This window comes from Ambystoma mexicanum, chromosome 1q, assembly GCF_040938575.1.
Source record: "Ambystoma mexicanum isolate Mex_15411 chromosome 1q, UKY_AmexF1_1, whole genome shotgun sequence".
NCBI lineage: Eukaryota > Metazoa > Chordata > Amphibia > Caudata > Ambystomatidae > Ambystoma > Ambystoma mexicanum.
The window spans coordinates 481124783-481148258 of NC_090922.1; the positions used below are offsets into that span (position 1 = coordinate 481124783).

The 23476-nt window shown below is 48.7% G+C and overlaps 1 protein-coding gene across 2 annotated transcripts in view; it reads right to left on the reverse strand.

Moving 5' to 3' along the window:
* LOC138529205 (phospholipase A2 inhibitor 1-like) overlaps nt 1-23476 on the reverse strand; it is a 290105-nt gene that overhangs the window by 21073 nt on the left and 245556 nt on the right. For both annotated transcript variants that reach the window (XM_069640821.1, XM_069640820.1), the window contains one exon: nt 19180-19329. In XM_069640821.1, coding sequence (XP_069496922.1) covers nt 19180-19329 — 150 coding nt within the window. The remainder of the gene's footprint in view (nt 1-19179; nt 19330-23476) is intronic.

The window sequence follows — 23476 nt, forward strand, 5'->3', positions numbered from 1 at the left end:
CCGGGCGAGAGACGCCCTTGATCTAAGAGTTAAGAGCAGGAAGGAAGAGGCAGGGCTAAGAAGGTGGGTGGTGCTTAGGCCGGGTGACCTAGATACACCTCTACCTGCTCCCCAGCTGCAAAGGAAAAGAGGCTGGAGGGCTCCTTAAGTAGGGAAGACGAGCGGCAACCAGGAAGGCACCAGGGGGGTGGGGCTTGATAAGTGGGGAAAAAGAGCAGCAACCTAGAAGGCACGAGGTGGGTGGAGCTTAGACCAGGTGACCTAGATCCACTTGCACCTGCTCCCCATCTGCCCATTACATTACATTGCATACTCATTACAACTCCAGCGGTAGCCGTGCCGTTAAGGCTGCCGCCGGATTTGGGAATTTTTCAGGCACCTGGCTTCACGGAAACACCGGGGGATTACGACCCTAGTGTTCCTGGAAGTCATGCACCAGAAAACCGTTAATCCCCATTCCCATTTGAGTCCCAGAGGACTCATGGGAATTGGGAGGACAGTAGCATCAGCACCATTAATAACAGTGCCAGTGCTACCATGAAGGTCTGCGAGCGGGTGCTGTCCAGGTCAGACCTGGTGGTGGGACGGCAGCCGCACGCAGACTCAGAGTGTGGCGATCCGGTAACAACGGTGCCGATAGGCTTACCAGCACCATTGTTACCGGACCAGCACACTCCTAATGAGGCCCTAGTTTCTGTCTGCATTGTGAATTTGAGGTGTTTAAGTACAGACTAAATATAACTTAATCAGTTACTCAGCCCTGAGTGTGCCTGAAATAAACCTTTAAAGAGTCTAGCAATTATGGTATAGAATTCCAGAAAGATTATTTGTTATTCTTTTTCTTTATTATTTAGGGCCACTGCTCAAAGTATTACACTTGTGGAACCCCTGTTTTTTTAAGAGGACTGAACAAGAAAGCCAGCCATTCCAGAAACAAAGCCTAGGAGCTTCCATTTAAATTTAAAAAAAAATAAAAAAAGGTAAATGATTTACGTTCTTTTTTTTCTAGGGGTAGCAAGGGAGACCACAGGGGTAGTATAGGAGACCTCAGGGGTCACAGTTGCAACCCCTGGCGTCCCACAAATGACGTCCCTGGGGTCACTCATCTTTCGTTCTCCAATAGGCGGTGGTTCCATGGCATTATGACCAGGGGCTGTGAGAGTCCACAAAGCATGACATCTGCCAGTGAAGTCAGACAAAAACACAAAAGCCTGTGCCATGTCAAAGTTGGTAACAGTGGCTTGAGCAGGTGCACCCACATGTATAAAGAACAAGCTACGACTATGGGCCTCATTATGAGTTTGGAGGCAGCCATGGTGCTATTAGCACCATGGCTTCCCGCAAACCGGGCTCCATTACCGGGTTCCTGCAATGAGGACTTACCGGGTCAATTCCTCCTTGAAGGAACCATTCCCCATTCCCATTTGAGCCCCCATAGAGCTCAATGGGAATGGGGAGGGAGGTAATAACGGGCACATAACAACTGGCCCGTTATTACCCCCCTCTTCCCCTCGCAGGACCCAGAAAGGACGCCTGGTTTTACCAGGCGTCCTTACAGGGTCCCACAAAGGGAACCTCGTAATCGGCGCTCCCGTAAAGAAGGGGGGCCGGTCCCGTACCGGCCCCCTTCATCACGGGAGCACCCGGGTTATAATGAGGCCCTATGTATCGGTATACACAAATGCAAAAATACCACACAAAGCATTGCTTTTCCACCTCTCATAAACAATGAGTACTTGGCAGACAATAAACAAAATACATGGTGTACTACATTATTACGTATTAAAATTGTGTTCAGAAATGTAATAGTTTTCTTTTGAGTTTGGAAGACAAATAGGTGCAACTAAGAAAATTGCATTCTTACCTAAGAGGTTACCAGGCAATGGCATTAGGCATGCACATATTACCCTCAATTTGGTTTTCAATAAATGACAAGTATATCCCTGCTATCCTCCCTTTTCCCATTCAAGAGAAAGCTCAAGATGATATTCTACCTGAGCAGGGATAAAATAATGGTAACTGTACAGAGGTTGAAGGGGGCACACCAAAAAGAGACACACAGCACCTTTCTTCTGACTAGTGCTATCAGATCATGCTGATGAAAGGGGAATTGGTCCAATGCTGATTGGATGACAGCAGTGCAAGGCAGAAACCACCTGTCAACATCCTGCATCTTTACTCTAATGCACAAACACCTCCTAAGCAATTATGTTGTCGGGGGCGTGGCCTGGAGCTCATGGCAAGTGGAAGCTGAGTCGCCGTACTCCGGCCGAGACGCTGTATCTCGATCCTTTTGCCTGCCTGAAATCGCACCTGAGACGGAAAGATCCGGTTCCGATGGAAGGGGAACCGACCCCAGACACGATACTGTGGTCTTCTCCTGGATTCGGACCGCCAAACCCACGGATTCCTCTCGATAAAGGTCCCCTCTGTTGGCGGGACCTAAGATGGCGGCCATCTTTTGAAGCCGATGCCGGAGGAAAACGCTAGCCGCCTTCGCAGCGAAGCCGACCCATAAGCTGCTGCCACGACTAAAACGAGGAAGAGGAGCCTCCCCCTCCACCCGGGTCCGAACTTCTGCTGCGACAGCTACCGACCGGGGAGCCAACCGGGCGCTCCCGTCCGGGGAGACTGGGCCCGGGCCCTGGACTACAGCACCGTGAGTGGCCACGCCGACCCTCTGGTGCGGGGAGCCCCGCCATCGACAGCAGAAGAAGGTGGAGGTGAGGAGAGCATTGGGTGAGGGCATAAACCAATCGAACATGTGCCGTTGTATATCCCTCCGAGAACTTGAACACTGACCCCGCATAAAACGGACCACCCCACCTCTGGAACCATAAGCTCCCCAGACCGCACACCGAAATCACTGGGCTGGTGGGGGCATTGCTGAGGAAACGACGCCCACCACCATCTAACCCCACACAACCCAGTGGCGTCTCCGAAACGCCCCTCATCATGGCGGCCAGGAACAAGACGAAGACAAGCACCATGGACACGTATGTGTCTGCTAAAGTAAAAACTCCTCCGCAGCCATGCACTTCCACTCCCGAAGCTCCCCAAGCAAAACCGGCGGACTCCCCCGAAAATCAAACTCAGGTACTGGAGGCAATTGCATCACTGCGCACATTTATAGATTCCAGAATCGGGGATTTCTAATCCGAGCTACAACTCATGCGCCAGGATGCCCGCAATCTAACAGAAAGAATAACCACCGCCGAAACAACCATAAAAGAGACGTCGGACGACACAGCAGAGCTGAAAGCTAAGGTACTGGACCTGGAACGGAAGGTGTTCACACTCGAGGCCAGGGCTGAGGAGGCCGAGGGCCGAGCCAGACGTGCCAACATCAGAATACTGGGTGTTCCGGAGGGAAGTGAGGGCTCGAATCCGACGGCCTATATAGAATCCCTGATACAACAGGAGGTGGGCGCTGGAAGGCTAACGCAAGGATTCTCGATTGAAAGGGCGCACAGATCACTTCAGAAGAGACCCCCGCCGGGCTCACATCCTCGCCCTATAATCGCTAAATTACTCAACTTCCAGGATAGAGAGACCATCCTCCGGCACTCCAGAGAGGAGGGCCCCATTGAACGCGGCAGCTCTAGGATCACGATCTACCCCGATTACACCCAGAAAGTCCAACGGGAGAGGAACTCATTTGTGCCGATTAAAGCCCGACTCAGGCAACTGAACCTGAAGTACGTGCTGTTATACCCCTCCAGACTGAAAGTGATCCACAAGGGGAGGGCGATCTTCTTGGAATCTCCGGCAGCTGCAAACATGTGGCTGGAAGACAACAATCTAGCCGCAGATAAGGACCCTCAACCCACGGAAAACTGAAGATTCCCCTGCGCCTGAGGCATGGACGAAGCCATGGCTCATAAAGCTAACTCGGACGCAAGGCAAATGACCTAAGAGAAAGTAAAATCACCCAACAGTTAGCAACGAAGATGCGGCCCTCACTCGGCCCACTCCAAGCACAGAACCCTACTCCCACGAACAGTACAGGACAGGCCAGTTGCCTGACTGACCTCCCTCGTGCCTGACACCCGGATGGGTCCTGATGGTACGAGAGCGCCTGAGCACCAGCAGGAACTTGTCGTTGCTGGGCGCACCAGTTCCAGTTTTGTTAATTGTTTTGTTCACACCACAGTCCTCGAAATATTACCAGAGGGGAAACATGAGACCGGAGGCCCTTGGGGGCCGAGGAAGAGAAAACACCAGAACCCAGAGGGAGAGCCTCACCACCTGGAGAAAGGGCCGCCCCGTGAAAACGGAGGCGACCGGAAAGATGAAACCAAGACACAAACTCAATGGCACTCCAGCTTAAGGTGATGACGTGGAATGTGAGGGGCATGGGCACGTACCTGAGAAGGAATCGGATCCACTCTTACCTGCGCAGGAAAAAGGTGTCGGTAGTGATGCTTCAAGAAACTCACCTCACGGAAGAAACCACGGCCAAATTATCCGAAAGATGGGATGGGATCGGGAGAGGGGCGCCATTCTCCAAATTCACCAGAGGAGTGTTTACGTGGGTGAGCCCGACTGTGCCCTTCCAGCTACTGGACTATGAAGCCGACAAAGAGGTCAGATACCTAATAATATGGGGTACTATTGAATCCACGCCAGTCTGCCTGGTGAACTCATACTTTCCGCAACACGGAATACCCTCACACCTCGAAATGCTCAGTGCTAAAATGATTCTTCGCAGAGAGAGTGCCTTCATATGGGGTGGTGACTTCAACTGCATCAGGAACGGAGCTGTGGACAGATCAGACCCCCCCCGTCATTCAAATAACCCTGCATCTAACGCGCTAAACACCACAATAGAACAGCTCGACCTAATAGACATCTGGAGGGAACAACATCGCACCGAGAGGTGCTATTCTTATTACTCGGCCCCGCACAAGGTCCACACGAGGATAGACTATTTGTTCATAGATCGTGAGCTGGCTCAACAAGTAGACTGCACATTGTATCTAGGCAGAACCATATCCGATCACTCACCGCTGACCATGCAATGGGCTCCTAGAGGACCCAGACCGCCAATCCCGCTATGGAGAATGCCACCCGCAGCACTCACAGACCACGCATTTAAGGAGGAACTTGGCACTAAACTTGAGGAATACCTAGACATTAACACAGGCTCAGTGTCAAGCTGGAGCACACTATGGGAGGCCATGAAGGTTGTAACACGGGGAGTAGTTATATCAGGTGCTGATGGCATCCGAAAGCACCTGAAGCTGGAACTGGAGGAACTGGAGAACAAGATCACGCACCTGGAATCCGAAATCGACATCATGCCGGACGCTGAAACAGAACTGAAGGGCACCCGGGAGGAGTGCCTTTTGGCCTGGAATAGACTGTCTAAATTCGACTACACGACCTACATAGCCAGGGCACACAAAGAAGCAGATAAACCTGGTAGAATGTTGGCCTGGCTATGCAAACGCGAGTTCCCAAGACACCTCCCAACTGAAATAACTGATGAAAGGGGGATAACCCACAGGACGCAACAAGACATTAACTCAGCATTTGCGGCCTTCTACTGCAATTTGTACGCCCACGACACCAAAATACCAGTGGAGGACATAAGGGCCACACTGGCTGAGATTGAGCTCCCAAGACTGTTGGAGGCCCAAAGAGAGCTACTGGACGCGGAAATCACTCCAGAGGACGTGACGGAGGCGATTAAATCGCTATCCACCTGCAAGACCCCCGGGAGTGACGGGCTTCCGCCAGAATTCTATAAAGCGTATGAAGCGACCCTTGCCCCAATACTCCACAAGGTGTATATGGAGGCATACGAAAACGGAAACCTACCCAACTCCATGAAAGAAACAATTATCATACCTATACTTAAACCCAACAAACCTGTCGACAACTGTGAATCATACCGCCCAATCGCCATGCTAAACTATGACTGCAAGATCCTGACCACAATTCTGGCTAAGAGGCTGGTGAGGGTGATAGGAACCCTGATTCACGAGGACCAGAATGGTTTTGTACCAGGACGCAATACCACCGCGAACCTGAGGAGGCTCCAACACATCATGGCAGAGCCCCATGATCGAGACGAGGACCTAGCAGTGCTATCCCTGGACGCTATAAAAGCCTTCGATTCCATCTACTGGGAGTGGCTGATCGAAGCGCTAAGGGAATTCGGCTTTGGTGAGAGCTTTCTAAAGTGGGTCGATGTATTGTATAATACACCGGCAGCGAGAGTGAAGACTGGAGGGACGGTGTCCGAAGCCTGGCCGATACAGCGGGGCACGCAGCAAGGATGCCTGTTGTCCCCGATGCTATACATACTGGGCCTGGAGCCAGTGGCTGCCTATTTCAGGAAACAACACTTTGACGCAGGCATTGGGCTGGGCAGTGATCACGCTATAATATCCATGTATGCAGATGACGTCCTCTTGTATTTGAATAACCCTCAGCTCAGTCGCGTTAGACATCCTCGACAACTATGCCTGATACTCTGGGATAACATTTAGCAAGCTAAAGTCGTGTGCATTCCCACTGGCCAGACTCAGGGGTCTGGATAAGTCCGACCTTCCAGACGTCGGGATACAATGGCAACCAGAGAAGTTTAAGTACCTGGGAATCGAAGTGTGTCATACCCCTGCGCCCACGCTTGAACACAACACTGAAAAAGCAGTAAGAGCCCTCCGCAAATCTATGAACTTTTGGTTGCAGCTACTGTCAGGCCTGGGCCTGAGTAACGCGCAGCGTGCGTGCGGGCCTCGCGGCAATGATACGCGGGAGCCGGGAGGGCGTACAACCTTCCTTTATTAAACTATGGCGGCAACTCCCGAACTCCCCTCCCGCCCCTCCCCTTCCGCTGACGTCACGTCCGGGACGTCATTACGTTACGGCCGCAACGGCAGCCGGCCCCCACACAACGATGTGGGTGGGCTGACATCTCCCCCCTTTTTAACATGAGGGGTGCTCCTGTCTCCTTACCCCATTTCTTCTATCAGGCGGAGCGGCTTGATGCGACTCCTCTGAGGGCGTCTCGCCCCGCACGGTGTCGAACAGTCTCTGGCAGGGGTTGCACCGTCCTTTTCCGTCTCCGACTCCTCGGCGTCTCCTTGGTATGGTTCCTCTGATGGGCCATTCTTGTCACTGTCTCTGTCCCATTCCCACCGCTCTCCATGATGGGGCCTTACCCGCTTGAACTGTGAACTATTCGGGTTATGGACATGCAGTCACTTCTTTGTGCTGTGACCATCGTTCCTTTCTTATGAGTGATGATGAGGGGGTCGGGTGCGAATGTCGCTTCTTCCTTTCTGTGCTTGGGTTGTCTGACCCATACCTCATCGCCTGGCTGCATGGGGTTTTCTCTCGCCCTTCTCTTTCTGTCCGTTGCTTCCTTCATTTGCGCTTTGTTCCTCTCGTCATTGACTCTTGCTTCTTGTTCAAGGCTTGTCGCGCCCTTGGGTCTTGGGTCCTCTGGTAGCCTTGTGGTGATCGGCCTCCGGAATAGCAGGTCTGCCGGGCATATGCCTGTGGTGCTGTGTGGCGTGTGACGGTACTCCCTGAGCAGTTGATTGAGAGCCTGCTCGAAGGGTTTATTTTGGATGTGGGCAATCTGTAGTGTTCTCTTGATGTTGGTCATGAATCTTTCGACCATGCCATTTGCCTGAGGCCATCGGGGTGTTATCCTTTGATGTTGGAATCCCATGTATCGTGCAAACTTTTGAAACTCGTGATTTATGAAGGTGGGGCCGTTGTCTGACTTTATGACTTTGGGGATCCCGTACGCTGACAGCATCCGGTCGAGGGCGGGGATAATGCTCGATGTTGCACTGCTTTCCACGATCTGGGCGTCGGGGTATGTCGAATGTTCGTCCATGAGTACCACGACGTGCGTGCCGTCATTCAATGGTCCGAACAGGTCCACTGCTAGCTCCTCCCACACTTTAGTGGGGAGCGGTGACATTTGTAGCGGATTCGGGTGTGGCGGTGGGGCTACCTGTGCGCAGATGTGGCATCCTCCTATGATGGTTTCTACTAGGCTGTCAAGCTGTGGGAACCACACCTTCTGCCGGAGAAGCCGTTTCGTGGCCACTATCCCGCAATGTCTTTCATGGGCCAAGTGTATCGTCCTCTCCCGGAGTGTCCTCGGAATGACGACCTTGCACCCTTTTAGCAGTACCATGCCCTCCACCACTGTCAATTCGTCATGGAATAGATGTAGTCCCTTAACTTCTTCCTTGACTTCGTCCGCTTCCGCCTTCGCCTGCTGCCTCATGAGGGCCCTTTTGTCTGTTAGAAGGCACTGTCTGATGATGCGTAGTGCGGGATCTGATTCCGACTGAGCTGCTATCTCTGCCCATCCTATGGGCAGCGGCTGTAGGTGGTGAATGACATAGTTAATGTACGCAGCCGCGATGGAGGGTTGAGACACTGTGGATGCCGTGGGGTGACGGGAGTCGGCTGGATTGTACTCCTTTCCAGGCTGATTTTTTACCGTGAACTGGTAGTCTTGTAGCCTCAGGCCCCATCTGGCTATCCTTGGTGGCATAACGGCTTTGGGGTTTCCGTAGATGGTCAGGAGGGCCTGGTGATCCGTGACTATTGTGAATCTCTTTCCGAAAAGGAACAGGTGAAAGTACTCGCAGGCCCATACTACCGCCTACCGGGCTGGCGTCTACAATCACCTCGGTGTCTCGTCGGGCATCGTAGTACGCCATGTCCTCTGCCTGTGAAATGGCGCTTCTGATGACTTCGAACGCCTCTTGACACTCCTTTGACCATACGAACGGTGTGTCCTTTCGCGTGAGCAGTCGAAGGGGGTTGCTGACCGTGGCATAGTCCTTTAGGTATCTAGAGCAATAGCTGGCTAGGCCCAGGAACGAGCGCAGATCCGTTGTGTTCACGGGGGGGGTGGCAGAGTTCAGCACTTCTACCTTTTCCGGGTCCGGCCTCATGCCTTTCCCTGAGAAGATGTGACCAAAGAATCTCAGCGATCCCTTGGAGAATTCACACTTCGCCTTGTTTAGTGTGAGGCCGGCCTCTTCCATCGCCTGACATACCTTGTGGAGCGCACTGTCATGTTCTTCCTGCGTTTTGCCGTACACCAGGACGTCATCTGAATAGTTCAGACAGTTTGGTATGTGTCGAATTACTTTGTGAATCTCTTCTTGGAAGATTTCAGCCGCCGAAGAGATGCCGAAACTGAGTCTTTTGTACCGAAATAACCCAAGGTGGGTGACAAACGTAGTGATATATCTAGATTCGGCTGCGATTTCGATCTGGTGATATCCTTTCGTCAGGTCCAATTTTGAGAAAACCCTTGATCCGTGTAGGAGGTGGATCATATCTGTGATCCTGGGCGCCTGGTGTCTCTCTCTCTCGATGGCGGTGTTTGCTCTGCGCATGTCGATGCACAGGCGGATGGACCCGTCCGGTGACTTTTTGGGGACTGGGACGATGGGTGAAACCCAGGGGGTGGGCCCCGAAACTGGTTCAATAACGTCCATCTTGATCAGTTTATCAAGTTCTTCTTCCACTTGTCTTTGAATGTTAAATGGAATACCGCGGTAGTGTTGGGCTACTGGTTTAATGAGTGGGTCTATGTGCAGGTGTACTTTCCGGTGTTTTAGTTTTCCTAGGCCGTGGAATAATTTAGGGAAAGTCTGTTCAATTATCTCCGGTTTGGCAAAGTACTTGTGGGCCATCAGCTGATAGAGAATGTGTACCAGGCCCATCTCCACGGCTGTCCTGAACCTTAGGATGCAGCCACTGTCGGCTTCCGTTATGAGGATGTGTAGTGGGATTCTCGCGGAGTGGTCTTTGTGAGAGCACCATGCTGTTATGGTGCCTTTGCACGGTAGAGGCGTCGTGGATCCATACGGGTAAATGTCTATTTCGGCCTTCTTGATTTTGGGAGGCGGGGTCAGTGCTTCATAGGTTTGTTCATTTATGATATTCACCGTGGCCCCGGTGTCTATGAGAAACTTCACCGGCGTGTTGTTTACATTCAGTGTGAGTATGGGACTGTGCTGTGTGGCTGTCGTGTTAGTCTTGACGGCCCACACATAGCCCTTTTTCCTCTGGTCATCCCCTGAGGATGGGGTGTCGCTGCTGGTGGGGGATCGCGTTTCTATGTAGCGGACATAGCGTCTTCTGTGGGAGCGTCGCGTGTCCTCTGACGAGCGCCTGTCGTCCCGGGAGTAGTGGCTGGATCTGCTGTTGTCCTCTCTTTTTGTCGGCTTCCTGTCGCTCTCTCCTCTGGGTTTGGGCGGGCTCTGCCGGCTATATCGGCGTCTGTCTTGTGTTCGGGGTCTACCCTGTGCAGTCACTGGGGCGTTCTTGCACGTGGCCCTGAAGTGGTCCATGCCTCCGCATGCTGCGCATTGTTGTCCCAGGGCCGGGCAGTCCCCGGCGTGCGGATATTCGTAACCGCACTTGTAGCAGGTGGCCTCTGTGCGCCTCCCTCCCTGGCTGGGGCTTGTGTATAGCTTGTTGACAGATTCTGTGGGTTCACCTGGCTGTTGTATGGAGACTTTCCCCAGGTTGTCCAGTTGTGAATCAACAGCGGCCTCCATGCGAGCCAGTGCTAGGATCTTTTCGAGTGACCTTTGTTTTTGCAGGAGTTGTTTACGAAAAGGTTGCGAGAGGCAGCCTGTGATCACCTGCGATCTGAGAGCTTCTTCGTTTGAATATCTGTGGAATTCGTAGTGTTTTAGTTTTATGCGCAGGCGCATCACGAAATTGTCGATGGATTCGCCCTTTTCTTGCCTGGTCGTGTGGAATCCGTGACGTTCATAGTCGACGTTTGTGTGTGGAGCGAAGTATTCAGATAGTTTGGCGTGGAGTTCACCGTATGTTACTGTGTCGACGTCGAGTTGCTCTCCGGCTATGTCCCTCACTGCTGGCCCAACCGCCATGAACAGCATGTTCTTCAATCTTAATCATTTTAAAATTGGAAACTTTAGACTGCAGAAGTGAACAAGAGTAATAATGAACATGGTCATTTTTATGTAGAAAATTGCATCACACCCCGGACTCACACTTAAAAATAAACATTGGCAAAGCCTAGAGGTCTTGCATCATAAATGTAGTATTTCTGGGACTTTAAGGAAAAGAATAACAGGAGTAACAGTGCATCACACAAATGAACAATATCAATTTACCAAGCCCCTGGGACACAAACCATGCTTTTAAAGGTATAATTCACAAATCTATCCCCAACTTACAAAGTTCCACTTGTTCCGACAAAATGGCAGGATAGGGAGGTTTCATTGCAGGAGATTTGGTCGAAGCCAAATCCACCATATTCTTTCTGGCAAATTTGGCCGCAAATGTATGTGGAGTTGGGTAGGGGCAATCATTTAGGTGGGGGAGGCAAAGCTGGGCTGCACAGGGGACTCCCACCTGCCTATCTTTGCATATAATCTCCTCAATGAAATCACATAGAAGCAAAATGCCCACTTCTGTAACAGAGCTTTCACTAGGATGTGCATGTTCTGCTCCATGGAGTGGTTGACTGGCTCTGGGCCACGCTTTAATTTGTATCTTCGAAAACTGAGGCAGAGAACTAACACTCTCTCTAGCCTCAGATAAAACTGAACGAAAAGAGTAATTGGCATATGCATGTAAAATAAGCATGATACAGGGCTTCTGGTTAAGAAGGGCACCAACGTTCTAATCTACCTACCCAAATACCTGCCACAAATACGAAAAAGTGCTAAGGGTGCACTCACCTCAACTCTTGACTCATAACATATAGGTAATCAAAGGGATAACTCATTGCCGAAATATCAAATCCTTCGAGTTCCATTATGCCACCTAGCACTAATTGCTCTAGACTGTCCAGGATTTGGAACCGGGGAGACACCAGCTATGTTGTCAGTTTTAGTTAACCAGCATTGGCAAAGCCAATAGGTCTGGCTTTGTTATGGTAGAGAGCAATCCTTCCCAGCGGGAGCTATTACAAAACATCTTACCCTGTACATTTATAAATCCAGATCCTTGAACATTGTTTAAACATTTTTGTGAGAATTGTCTTAATGGAATGCAATAGTGTGACACGGGTCTGGATACAAACCATACACAATAATCCCTCACTGGCAGATTCCTGATGAAGACAGGTGAAAAAAGAGGACATGACAGGGAACAACTAAATTTGGTGCCTTCAAAAAGATTACGGGAGTGAGAAAATGTGCCCAGTGAATCTTGCATGAGTATAGCAGCGTGAACATGGGCCCAGTGCCCACAAACGATCACAGTGAGAAGACAGAGATCTGAAGTTTTTTGGTATGTTTTTGTCCCACCCCCACACGTGAACAAAAGAAAGGGTAGATTGAGTGCCCGTTGGACAAGCAGCAGAGGAGGATTCTAAGGGTTGATTGTTGGGATCTGCAATGGGAGTGTAGTGGGCCTGCACAGCAGGCAGTCATCATAACCCAGCCCACTCCAGACACTTCTGTGGTCCATCAATGGGCACAGGAGCCGGCCCATAGAGCAGGGATGGGTCGTGCCTGGTCCTTTTATGATGCAGCCCATTGTAAGATGCTAGTGTCATTGCATGTGAGCTGAATCTAGTGCTGCCACCAGTGCTGCTGCTGTCAACAGACATTTAATCCCTAATCAGTCAAGTCTATAGGTGCTGAATTTTTATCATATTTTGGACACTAGAAAATCAATGGTATCTTGACGCTTAAATATTAGGTGCTATCAGTTAACATTGAAGATTTTTAATATCACTGCAGTCCCCGTTGAGGCATGCTACTTTCAAAAGCAGGGGCGGATTAAGTTGCCCCAAATTCGGTGAACATTAGCGACTGCTGAATATCTTTGTCACATTTAAATAGGCACACCTTTGGGATTCTGATGTCCTTAGATTGAGAAAATACAAATGCCCACAAAATTGTTCGACAAGTAGCATCAGAGTGCAGCGTCAAGATTCCATGGCAAGACCAATGGCAAGCATTACGCTGTTTCTATTTTTTTATTACATTTTTATTCATTTGATAAAACAACAAAATACAAACAAAAAGGGCATTTTACACATTACATGAAAGCAAGATGCAGGGACGTCATTTGGGGTCGCCGGAGCTTGCAGCTGTGATCCCTGTGGTCACAGACTCGCAGCTGCTCCCCCAGGAGACACCTGCTGAAAACACAAACTATCTAAAACAAAGTGCAAGCTCCATGATACCTACCTCAGAGCAGCAGGCGCAGCGCCACGTTGTCTGGACTGGATTTAGTGTTTAATCTCATGGTTGCTAATCAACCAGCTCATCCCCTGACATGTGTTCATACAGCCAGGCACCATCCAACTCCTCAGATCTGGTGAGGAGTGCCTTCTGCCAGAGAGAGGACGTACAGAAGCGGCCATGCTAAGGCAAGAGCTTGGATGCCACCTCAATTGCTTCCATTGTCCTTTATCAAGCATCGCACCCTCCCGTGTAGAAAGGGAGAGCTTGCATCATGACTGTGAACATAAGGGAGGGATTTGAGCAATTCCTGCACCAAAATTCGCTGGAGAAGATAGAAAAGAAAACCAAAGTAAAGAGGACCTACATCACAATAGGTTGATTGATTGATTGATTATTTGTATAGCGCCTATACACAATGTGTTTCAAAGCGCTCCAAGGAGGGAGGGAACAAGGGAGAATACAGTTACATTCTTTCAGGTCCTTGAAACAAATTAGAATGTGAAAAAACCTATCATATCATAACAGATAGTACAAGTGCATGGAAGAATAAGGGGTAGAAAGGGAAGGGAAAAAAAGGAGAACAAAACAAGCAGTAGCATTACTATGCCTGGCGACAATTGTTGCAGTGCAAGAGTTACAGGAGGAGTGGAAGGGGGCAGGGGAAGTGGAGAGAGTGAGGAGGAGAGGAAACAAACTAGAGACTACAAGAAGGTCGGAAGACAGTTCAGAGTAGTCATGAGGAACAAGGAGGGAAAGGCAGGTCTGACATGCTGCTATCAGAAGTCAGGGGACAATGATAGTAGTAAGTGCTATGAGAAAGAGAAGTGGTGAAGGAGAGAGGGAGGAGGGGAGGGGTACGTGGCTGATAGAAAAGGCGGCTACGACTTACTATGCCTGATGGCAATTGGTGACGTGCCAGCCTATAGCCAGGAGAGGGATAGGAAGAGGGGGGGCAGTGAAAAAAGCTACGAATTTCTATGCCTGACGGCAATTGGGGTATAGCCAGACTTTAGACAGGAGGAGGGTAAAGGGATAAGGGGGATAAGGGGCAACCAAAAATAGTCAGAGTGGGAAGTGGAGTAGTGCAGAGAGAAAAGTTAAGATAGGGAAGCAGGGGGCTTAGGAGGGGGGGTAATATCACAGCACAGAGGCAAGGGGGCTATGGGCTTTGGAAGGAGGGGAGAGCATGACAATTTCCGGGGGGCGTGGGGGCAACAGAGACAATCACGGGGGAGGGGGGGCAAGGGGAGAAACAAACAAGGGGGTGGGGAGAGCAAGGGGAGACATGACACAGGATCATGGGGGGAGTGGGGCACAGAGACAGTCACAGGGGGAGCGAGGGGAGACATGACACAGGGTCACAGGGAGAGTGGGGCACAGAGACAGTCACAGGGGAGGGGGGAGCGAGGAGAGACATGGCACAGGGTCATGGGGGCGCGGGGGCAACAGAGACAGTGATGGGGAGGGGGGAGCAAGGGGAGAATCAAACAAGGGGGTGGGGGGAGCGAGGGGAGACATGACACAGGGTCATGGGGGAGTGGGGCACAGAGACAGTCACAGGGGGAGCGAGGGGAGACATGACACAGGGTCACCGGGGAGTGGGGCACAGAGACAGTCATGGGGAAAGAGGGGAGACATGAACAGGGTCACGGGGGAGTGGGGCACAGAGACAGTCACGGGGGCAGGTGGAGCGAGGGGAAACATGACAGGGTCACGGGGTGAGTGGGGCACAGAGACAGACATGGGGGGAGGGGGGAGAGAGGGGAGACATGAAAAGGGTCACGGGGGAGTGGGGCACAGAGACAGTCACAGGGGAGCGAGGGGAGACATGACACAGGGTCACAGGGGGAGTGGGGCACAGAGACAGTGACGGGGGAGGGGGATGGGAAGCGAGGGGAAGCATGACACAGGGTCACGGGGGAGGAGGGAGCGAGGGGAGACGTGACACGGGGGGAGGGGGAGCGAGGGAAGGCATGACACAGGGGGAGGGGTGAGCGAGGGGAGACAAATGACACGGGGGAGGGGGGAGCGAGGGGAGGCATGACACGGGGTCACGGGGGAGGGGAGAGCGAGGGGAGGCATGACACAGGGTCACGGGGGAGGGGGGAGCAAGGGGAGGCATGACACAGGGTCACGGGGGAGGGGGGAGCGAGGGGAAGCATGACACAATGGCACGGGGGGAGGGGAGACATGACACAGGGTCACGGGGGTAGGGGGGAGCGGGGGAAGACCATGACACGGGGGAGAAAACCTATCAAGTCGATGAGATGTAAGCCTTTACTGTCTACTGCTGCTCTGACACAAGGCAGGGCGAATCTGCCCCGACTTCTTCTGACACTGGATGGAGACTCTACGGACTACTGCTGACCACAGAAGGCGAGTCTGCCTAGACCAGTGGTCTTCAAACTTTTTTGGCCTGGGCCCCCCCTGAGCAAAGTATGGGCATGCCGGGCCCCCCCAAAAGTGCCAGATGGACAGTATGTAGAAATCGCTATGAACTTTTGTGTGCCGTCACCGCACCCTACTCCCAGCAAAGACCCTGGGCACTCCCCACCCTTCTCCCACCACTATTCCAGTGCTGCCACCCATCCTGCTCCCAACACAGTCCCATAACACAAGCATACACACATCCATACACATTTAAATAAAAAATAAATCGCCATAAACGTATCTTCTGCAGGGGCCTGCACGTGGTTGCTAAAATGCCCCGCTCCAGGTTGCTCTGCCCGTATGTGCGAGGATGCGCAGGAGCACCCCCTCGCTCATGCATACATGCAGTGCCCCAGCCAGCATTTCCAATGAGCTATGCAAGGCTGACGAAGCAAAACACGCCCAGCGTTGCATGGCTCAGTGATCATGTGCGGCTGGAGAAATGAACTGTCAAAGGTAAACAGTGTTTCCCTTTGACAGTTCAGCCAGCCCAGGAGCACCCCCTCAGCTGGAAAAAGCAGCTGAGGGAGTGATCAGTGTTTCACTGGGCTGGCTCCTCGGCTCCTCCATAATGGGTGAGGTGGCCAGTGGGTGGACGCCCCCTCACCCATTATGGATGAGCCGGCAGGCTTGGAATTGCCTATAGGGCAATAGGGCGATGACCGTACCAAAAATGCAAAATGCTAGTGTAGGCCAGTCAAAATGGGCCACTTTTTTGGCCAATGTGGGCCAGTTTGAGGAGTTACTTCAGTACGCAGCTAGTAGTTTTGACCATTGTTGCTGAATAAATATTCTTTAAATATCACAATTTGTTTACATTTGAACAAAAAACAACCCTTGGGTACTATTCAAACAGTGTGTGACTAAAGGACTGAATATCCATTTGCAACTGCTGGACATTTTTTTCATTGGTGCCTAAGACTGTTTTATGGTCCAGTCTGACCATGTGAGCTGCCCCTTCCCATTTCCTCCAATCTAAAAAAAAAAAAAAAAAGTTTCTTTTTTATTTTTTACTTTTCATGCTGGACTCTGGTGCCCCCCCTGGGATGCGACCGCGCCCCTGTGGGGGCTCACCCCACAGTTTAAAGGCCTCTGGCCTAGACTGACTTCTAGTGGCACAGGGGCACAGTAAACTGGCCCCGCTGCTGTTCAGCCACTGCATGGTGAGCCTACCTACCCTAACTGGCTGCTGCAGACCAGCGGTTTCTAGAGCACGGCATGCCCGACCATAAACTATAAATGCTGTGCCACTAAAGAGAAAAAAAAAGAAATGTGACCAGAACTCCTATTAAGTTCGCAGAACATTAATGTTCTCTTCATAAATAACGTGTTTCTTTGTCACTGGTCTAGGGCCTACTTTCTTCACACCCTCCTGCCTAACCTGGCGTATTCCTTGTTCTCATCCTTGTGCTATTATAAAGCACTCTTTGGGGGCATGCCTTCGCTATCTGCAAAATGTGTTTTGCAAATCATTTCTGATCGAAATTGACATCCCTTTACTTCAAGTAAATATAAATACAAGTATATAACGCACACTGGGCTTGGTGTTCATTTCATTTTTCATGCCACTCATCCTAACATTAAACTTTTTGTAACATTGAACCATATTTATTGATTCAGACAGCCTCAAGATACAGATGTGAGGATAAAAGGGCTGTGACATCAGTCACTCCCCTGGGGTCCAAGGGTCATCAGGAGATTATGTTTTCTTCCACTGTGTACTATTTTAGAAAGGTCTCAGGCTAAGGATGGCTTTTCACATCCTCAGTGCCATATGCATAGAAATCATAAGAGAACTATTTATATTTGTAAAATGGTCTTTTTACAGTACCGCAAAGCTGTAAGATTGCAGTAGTAAGCGCTTTAAAATTGTATTAGAATTAAGGGCTGATTGCACCAAGGGTCTTTAATGTGAACGGGTTTAGAGGGTGTGAGAAAAAAAGTCAAACTGCAGGAGAAGCAACTCAGCTAACATGGAATGTGGCTTTCACTGAAAAATTAAGTCTGCGTTCCTGGTGACCTGATGCAGATGGGTAGATTCACAAAGCTTTTTTCCAGATTTAAGCGCAATATAGAATTGGAAAGGTTTGTATGTTTCAGTTGCACATAATTCACAAAGCAAGTCATACATGACTCACTGGTCAAGTGGTGCCTGCAGAACCTGCTCATGTTTATGAGCAAGCAGCTTAAACCCTGAGCTTCTAATTCATGCACAATTTACCAACATATCTACCTCAGAGGGCAATTAGACGGCCGTGATAGGGAAAATGTATGGGAGGAAAATACTGTTTGTGAAAATCCACAACTCGTAAATAAACCGAGTAATGGTAAAGATTTGCAAATGCATTTCCCACAATTATCTTCCTAACTAACTTACAGCTAAGTGTATACACCCTTATGTAGCCGATAGTTGTGTGAAAAGCACAAAATGCTGTGTATTTGGCACTATGTGTGCAGGAAGTGACAACAGAGACGTGAAAAATATTGTAAATCAAGCATGTTGCCCATTTTTCTTTGTGCAAAAATGATCCTGTTTTACTTTCCGGCGGCACTGACTGAGGTGTCATTTATGGATTGCATACGTTACTCACGTAAAAGCCAATCTTCGTGAGATGGCTAAACTGTTCTTTCAAATAGCTCTTTGACGATCTGATGCCATTGCTTCTAATGGCCACCTGACATGAAATGATCTAGGAAATCTGACATGGCACCAAATGCTGGAATTCTCTGACTGCACATTTAGAGTTGACAGCATAATTTGGCTAATTTACATATAGAATTTGAATAATTCACAATCGTTTTACAGTTTTTCTTACCACAACCAGTCTCTCCGTCGAGTATTTTAAGATTGTAGACATTGGAAAAAATACCTGCCATTGTGAAGTGATAACATTCAAAACTGTGGATTTGTCCAATGGTCATATGTCGGCCACATTGGATGGCAACTGGTGTCACATGGTCTACCAGACATTTCCAGGTCCTGAAGTAGCAGCTAAAGCCTTCTAGGCTACAATGAAAAATACTGTCTTCCACAAAGGGGCCTTCTTTGTGTTGTGCCGATGGGCCCCAGCAACGGGTGCAGCAACTGGATTATGGACATTGCCAACTTCCATAGAATGGAGTTGTGTCAGGGCATATATGAGCAAGGATCAAAGATAGAGATACGGCCAAGCAATACGGTTTATGGTTCATCGGATGGCAGATAATCTCCTGCAGGTTCCTGCGAGTCATACAGCAGCCAAAGCATGAAACGTCTAAAGATTGGTCGAAAGACCTCTGTTAGACATTGACCAGTTATCAATGCACATGGACACCCTCACATATTTTTCCAAGTCCAAAGGGATGCACAACATGTTATACCTCATTCACCTCTACATGCAATAAAGCAGTCTCTGGGTTTACTAATCACTTGGGCATTAGAGTCGCATGTAGTCAGAGGAAGATATTGTAATTTTTGTCATATACATGAAATGCTTCGTCCACATGATTGAAATTCAACAAGAAACATCAAATTGACACAGATCGCACAGATGGAGCCTTCATCAGTCATGCAAGGAAAATCATCACAAGGGTTCACCTGGTCTTTCTGCATTTCCTGTAAAGTTGGCACATTGGTTCTCATTCCCAACGCAAATAACATCTTTGACAGCTGTGCAGCCAGTGGCTGACTCTTCAGTGCTGCATTCTGGACACTTGAATCCATTTGGGGTCTGCAGAATGGGAAGAGCTAAAAGATATCAATGGAAACAAAAGGCACATCAGAGCATGTCTACAACATATCTGAACAATCAGAAATAAGACACATTAGAGAATAACCTTTTCTGCAAAACAGTTTATTGACTTAAAAAATGTGTAATGTTAATTTGCTTCTTATGCTAATATTAGTCAGAGGGGCTGCATAATATATTTAATTATCTAAAAAGAATAGAGATATCATTTTCGAGGCTCGAGTGTAAAAATAAGGGGTAAAAGCATCCATGCCTTATTTTTTTCACTCCCGGGACCTTTTCCACAATCTGGAGGGAGCCCAAAACAGAATTAACTTTTCCTCTGTGTATTCCTCCCCAGACTTCGAAGATCACACACATTTACGCCACATGAGGTTGTCATGCAGTTGTGAAGGGAATAGATTCCCATGGAATCTAACTGTTTTTAATACCTTAATGTAAATTACAGGCAATATGTACATGTTTTTTAAAACAGGGATTCAAATAAAAGAGTAAGGAGTATTGTGCTTGTTTTCTCAGCTTCTATTTTCCACTCGTTTTGTAAAAGTGAAAAAATGCAGGTAGGTTGCCGCACTATGCGTAACTGCTAACATTGGTTCTCCCCTGTATGCAATTACCACTTTTAATAAAATTACCCTTTTTGACAAACTATTAACCATATGGGGTAAAAATAGAATTTAGATTAACACCCCAGAGGGGGTTTCAGACGGCCTCCCTACCAATCAGAGAGCTCGGAATGCAGGCTTCGCCTCAAAGCAAATCATTTTCTGAGCCTGCATTCCAGCACCCGTGAGAGGGGGAGGCAGCCATTTTCCTGCTGGCAACAGGTAAGTGGGCATGTGTGCCCTTCCCCATTCCCCAGTTCCACTTACCTTGCCCAATCCCCCCACCCCATCGCCACCCACTTATCTGCAGCTGCCTGATAACTAGTCGGTACCTGGGACACTGTGTTTTGGCACTTCCCCGCCATGGTAATAGCCGCAATGGAAACGGAGAAGGGACTATGTGTAGTTCCCTTCTCCCTTGACAATGAGAGCCATCTTGTTTTGTATTTTTATTTAAAGTTGAATAACAGCAATCATGTTCTTTCTCAACTTCAAAAAACGATCAGCATCCCGGTAAGCATGCTGGGATGCTCATAGCAATAAACCCCTCCATGTGGGTGCATTACCATGTCTGCATTAGTAAAATATATTGTGAATTTCCTGGAGGCTTGTTGTAAAAACACCTGGCTGGCCTGTATTGGAAACCCTCTTGAATTGATAAACGTTAAGTAGAGAGAAGAAGACACAAACATGTAGTACTCTCCTGAGCAGTGCATTTAGCATCCGGACATTGAAAGTACCAATTAATTATTCAGTCATATTCTGTGGTCTTTAAGAAATTTCATATGGATTCCTGCCTATCCAAATCTGCACCAACACCATGCACCACCTTGCCCGTTCTGCCCAACAGATTCAGCCAATGTGCCCCTTTACCTTGCCATCATCCTTTCCATATTACCTGCAAAGGTGGCTAAGTAAAAAAAAGAATACAACACAATTCCCCAAAATGTGAAAATCAGTCATACCAAACAAAGCATGTTTCATAAAAGGCTTAATAACAATATCAGGGGATGGAAGCAGGGCGTTCCCTGTCTTACCAAGTAATACAGTTGGTCATTTCTTTTAACCCTGGTAAACAGTCTTTATCGCTCAAGCAATGTCTCACTGTACTTCAAAGAGGTAAATAAACATTGCTAACAGCCGAGTAAAACGGATTTTGGTGTTGGCCACCTTCTGCCCCACATATGTATGTTAAGGGGAATATATGTCATTACACTGTCCCTTAAACCTGCCAGCAAGATAGGTATTAGGATTGGCAAATGGTTTCTGAAAATCACTCCACTTTCAAACCTCTTAGTCTTCACCAGGTAACGTTTTAACATAGTTTTGTTTAGTACCTATCTAGTACTTCCTCCTTCTTCTAGGAGTGTTCTTTCGGAATAGGATCAAGCCTTTTGTTTGTTCATCCAATTGTCGCTCCTTCGTCTTTTCCTTGCAGTTTAGGTGGTTGTGTGCTTTCATTAGATGGGGCCTGTCCATCTGAAACAAGTGCAAGTCCCAGAAGGTCTTTCCCTTCGAAGGTTGTACAAGGGGTTATCTTTTGTGTAGATTAGTATAAAAGGGAGGCCCCACTTGTAAGGGATACCTTTCTTCCTATTGTTACCTCTTTAATTCCCCTTCTTTCTACATAGTAACCCCATCAAGCCCTTGTACAAATGCGAAATATGGCCTTTAAAAACTATTTCTTCTCATTGCCAGACTTTACCCATAATATTGTTGTTTGGGTAAATGAAAATGCACTCTTTCGATGATGTCTGGGGACAACCTATTCTGTGCTGATCTTGGGTAAATAATCTGTGGGTGTGATCAAGGCAAATATTGTTAGTTTCCAGTACTTGCAAAATCAGTCAGATGGTCATTCACGACTGATGCTGAGAATCCTCTAACATGACTAACACTGCATCTCTGTCAATTATCCCTCCTGCCTTCTTCTATGCTATGCACGGCATTGATGCTTCTGTTAACCTCCATAATATGCATTGGCAACTCTTGTAGATGATCAGTGTGCTCCTCTCATCCATTTTCCAATAAAGGACATCTTTTCATTGCTCTATGACCCTGACTTCTCTTTTGAGATCCACTATCTGGGTCTTTATGTCTTCCCTAAGTGCTGACATATCAGCCTTGATCTCCTTGGATGTCTCCTTCAGGAGATGTTTCATGCTATCTTTAGTGTTTGGCAGTTGATGGTCCAGGGAATGGGCTCACCTTGAAGCAGTTGCTTTTGTCATATTCTCATATCGATTTCTGATTTTTGATATTTTCATCTGGGCACCTTGAGGTTCTTTTGAGATTAGTTGATGCCACCCTGAACAAAGCACAAATTGCAAAGGTACAGATTATCTCTGTGGCCTATTGCGGCCCTGTCACAGTGCACCCCGCCTGACTTTCTGTGCCTCACCAGGAAAGTAGTACACTGCTAGTCACAGCTTTGAGTGGCATCTTAGGGCACTGGTTTGCGCCCAATGACCTGGTCTGAGGTAGCCACATCTTTTCTTTTCTCCTGTGGCCCGTTTACCTTGCTATTCATGTTTTATCAGTGTGAAAATGCAACTCTTTGGTTCCAGGAGAAGTTTGAGCAGAGCGGGACAGTAGGCACGGGTTTCACCACCTCAGAAGAGGTTTTTCCTCCCTCCACAGGTTGCTTAAGTTAAGCGCCATAGGTGCCATTTTGATGATGGTGGCCACACCCGGGTCAGAGGCTCAAAGGAACTCTGACAGGCTCAGCAACGCGTCCCTCGTCCTTTCTGCAGAAGTGGATGTCTTCTGATGGCCATCCTTCCGTTTTTGGCTACTTTGGGATAAATGCAGTGCCATTCTTTAAAGTATTTTTCAGGCTGGAGTGGAAGCTTACAGGAGCCATGACTCATGGTTGTCCTGCATCGCCACATCCCATACACTCAGTTATTCTTAACTCTGCTAAGCACTGGTCACATGTACTTTACAGAGCAGGTAACATTCCAATGACACTTTGTTTAATGGGAACCATACTTCTGTTTCAACATTGAAATGTACCATTAGGATTGGCATAACTTTCATTGCCCACTAAGTGACCTAGCACTGACCTAAAATTGATCAATGTATCTCAAAAAAGCAAAACTTTCCTTTGATGTGAGGCGAGAGGTCATGGGGAAGCCTGCACAATAGTTTCATGGCATTTACCTAGGCCTCTGCCGTAAGGCCTACTCAGGCATTGACATCAGATACTCAGTTTGCCAACTAATTCCAACACATGCCGAATAAGTACCATCATTTGTCAGGTATTGTTATATGCTTTAGCACTGACAAAAAATGCCAGATATGACTATCATATGCCAGATATTGCCATCAAAATACAACACTCACACCATTTCCAGGTTTTGTTGCCATAATCATGCCCAGGTGATCACGCCAATGTCAAGCACGTGACCAGTTAGTATACAGTGTCAGATACCATTGGGTACGATTAAGGTTCATGCCCTTGGTGACTTGATGAAAAGGCTTCGGTAGTCCTTTCTGAGCAATAGAAATTCTGAAACTGACAGGCTAACAATTAATGCCT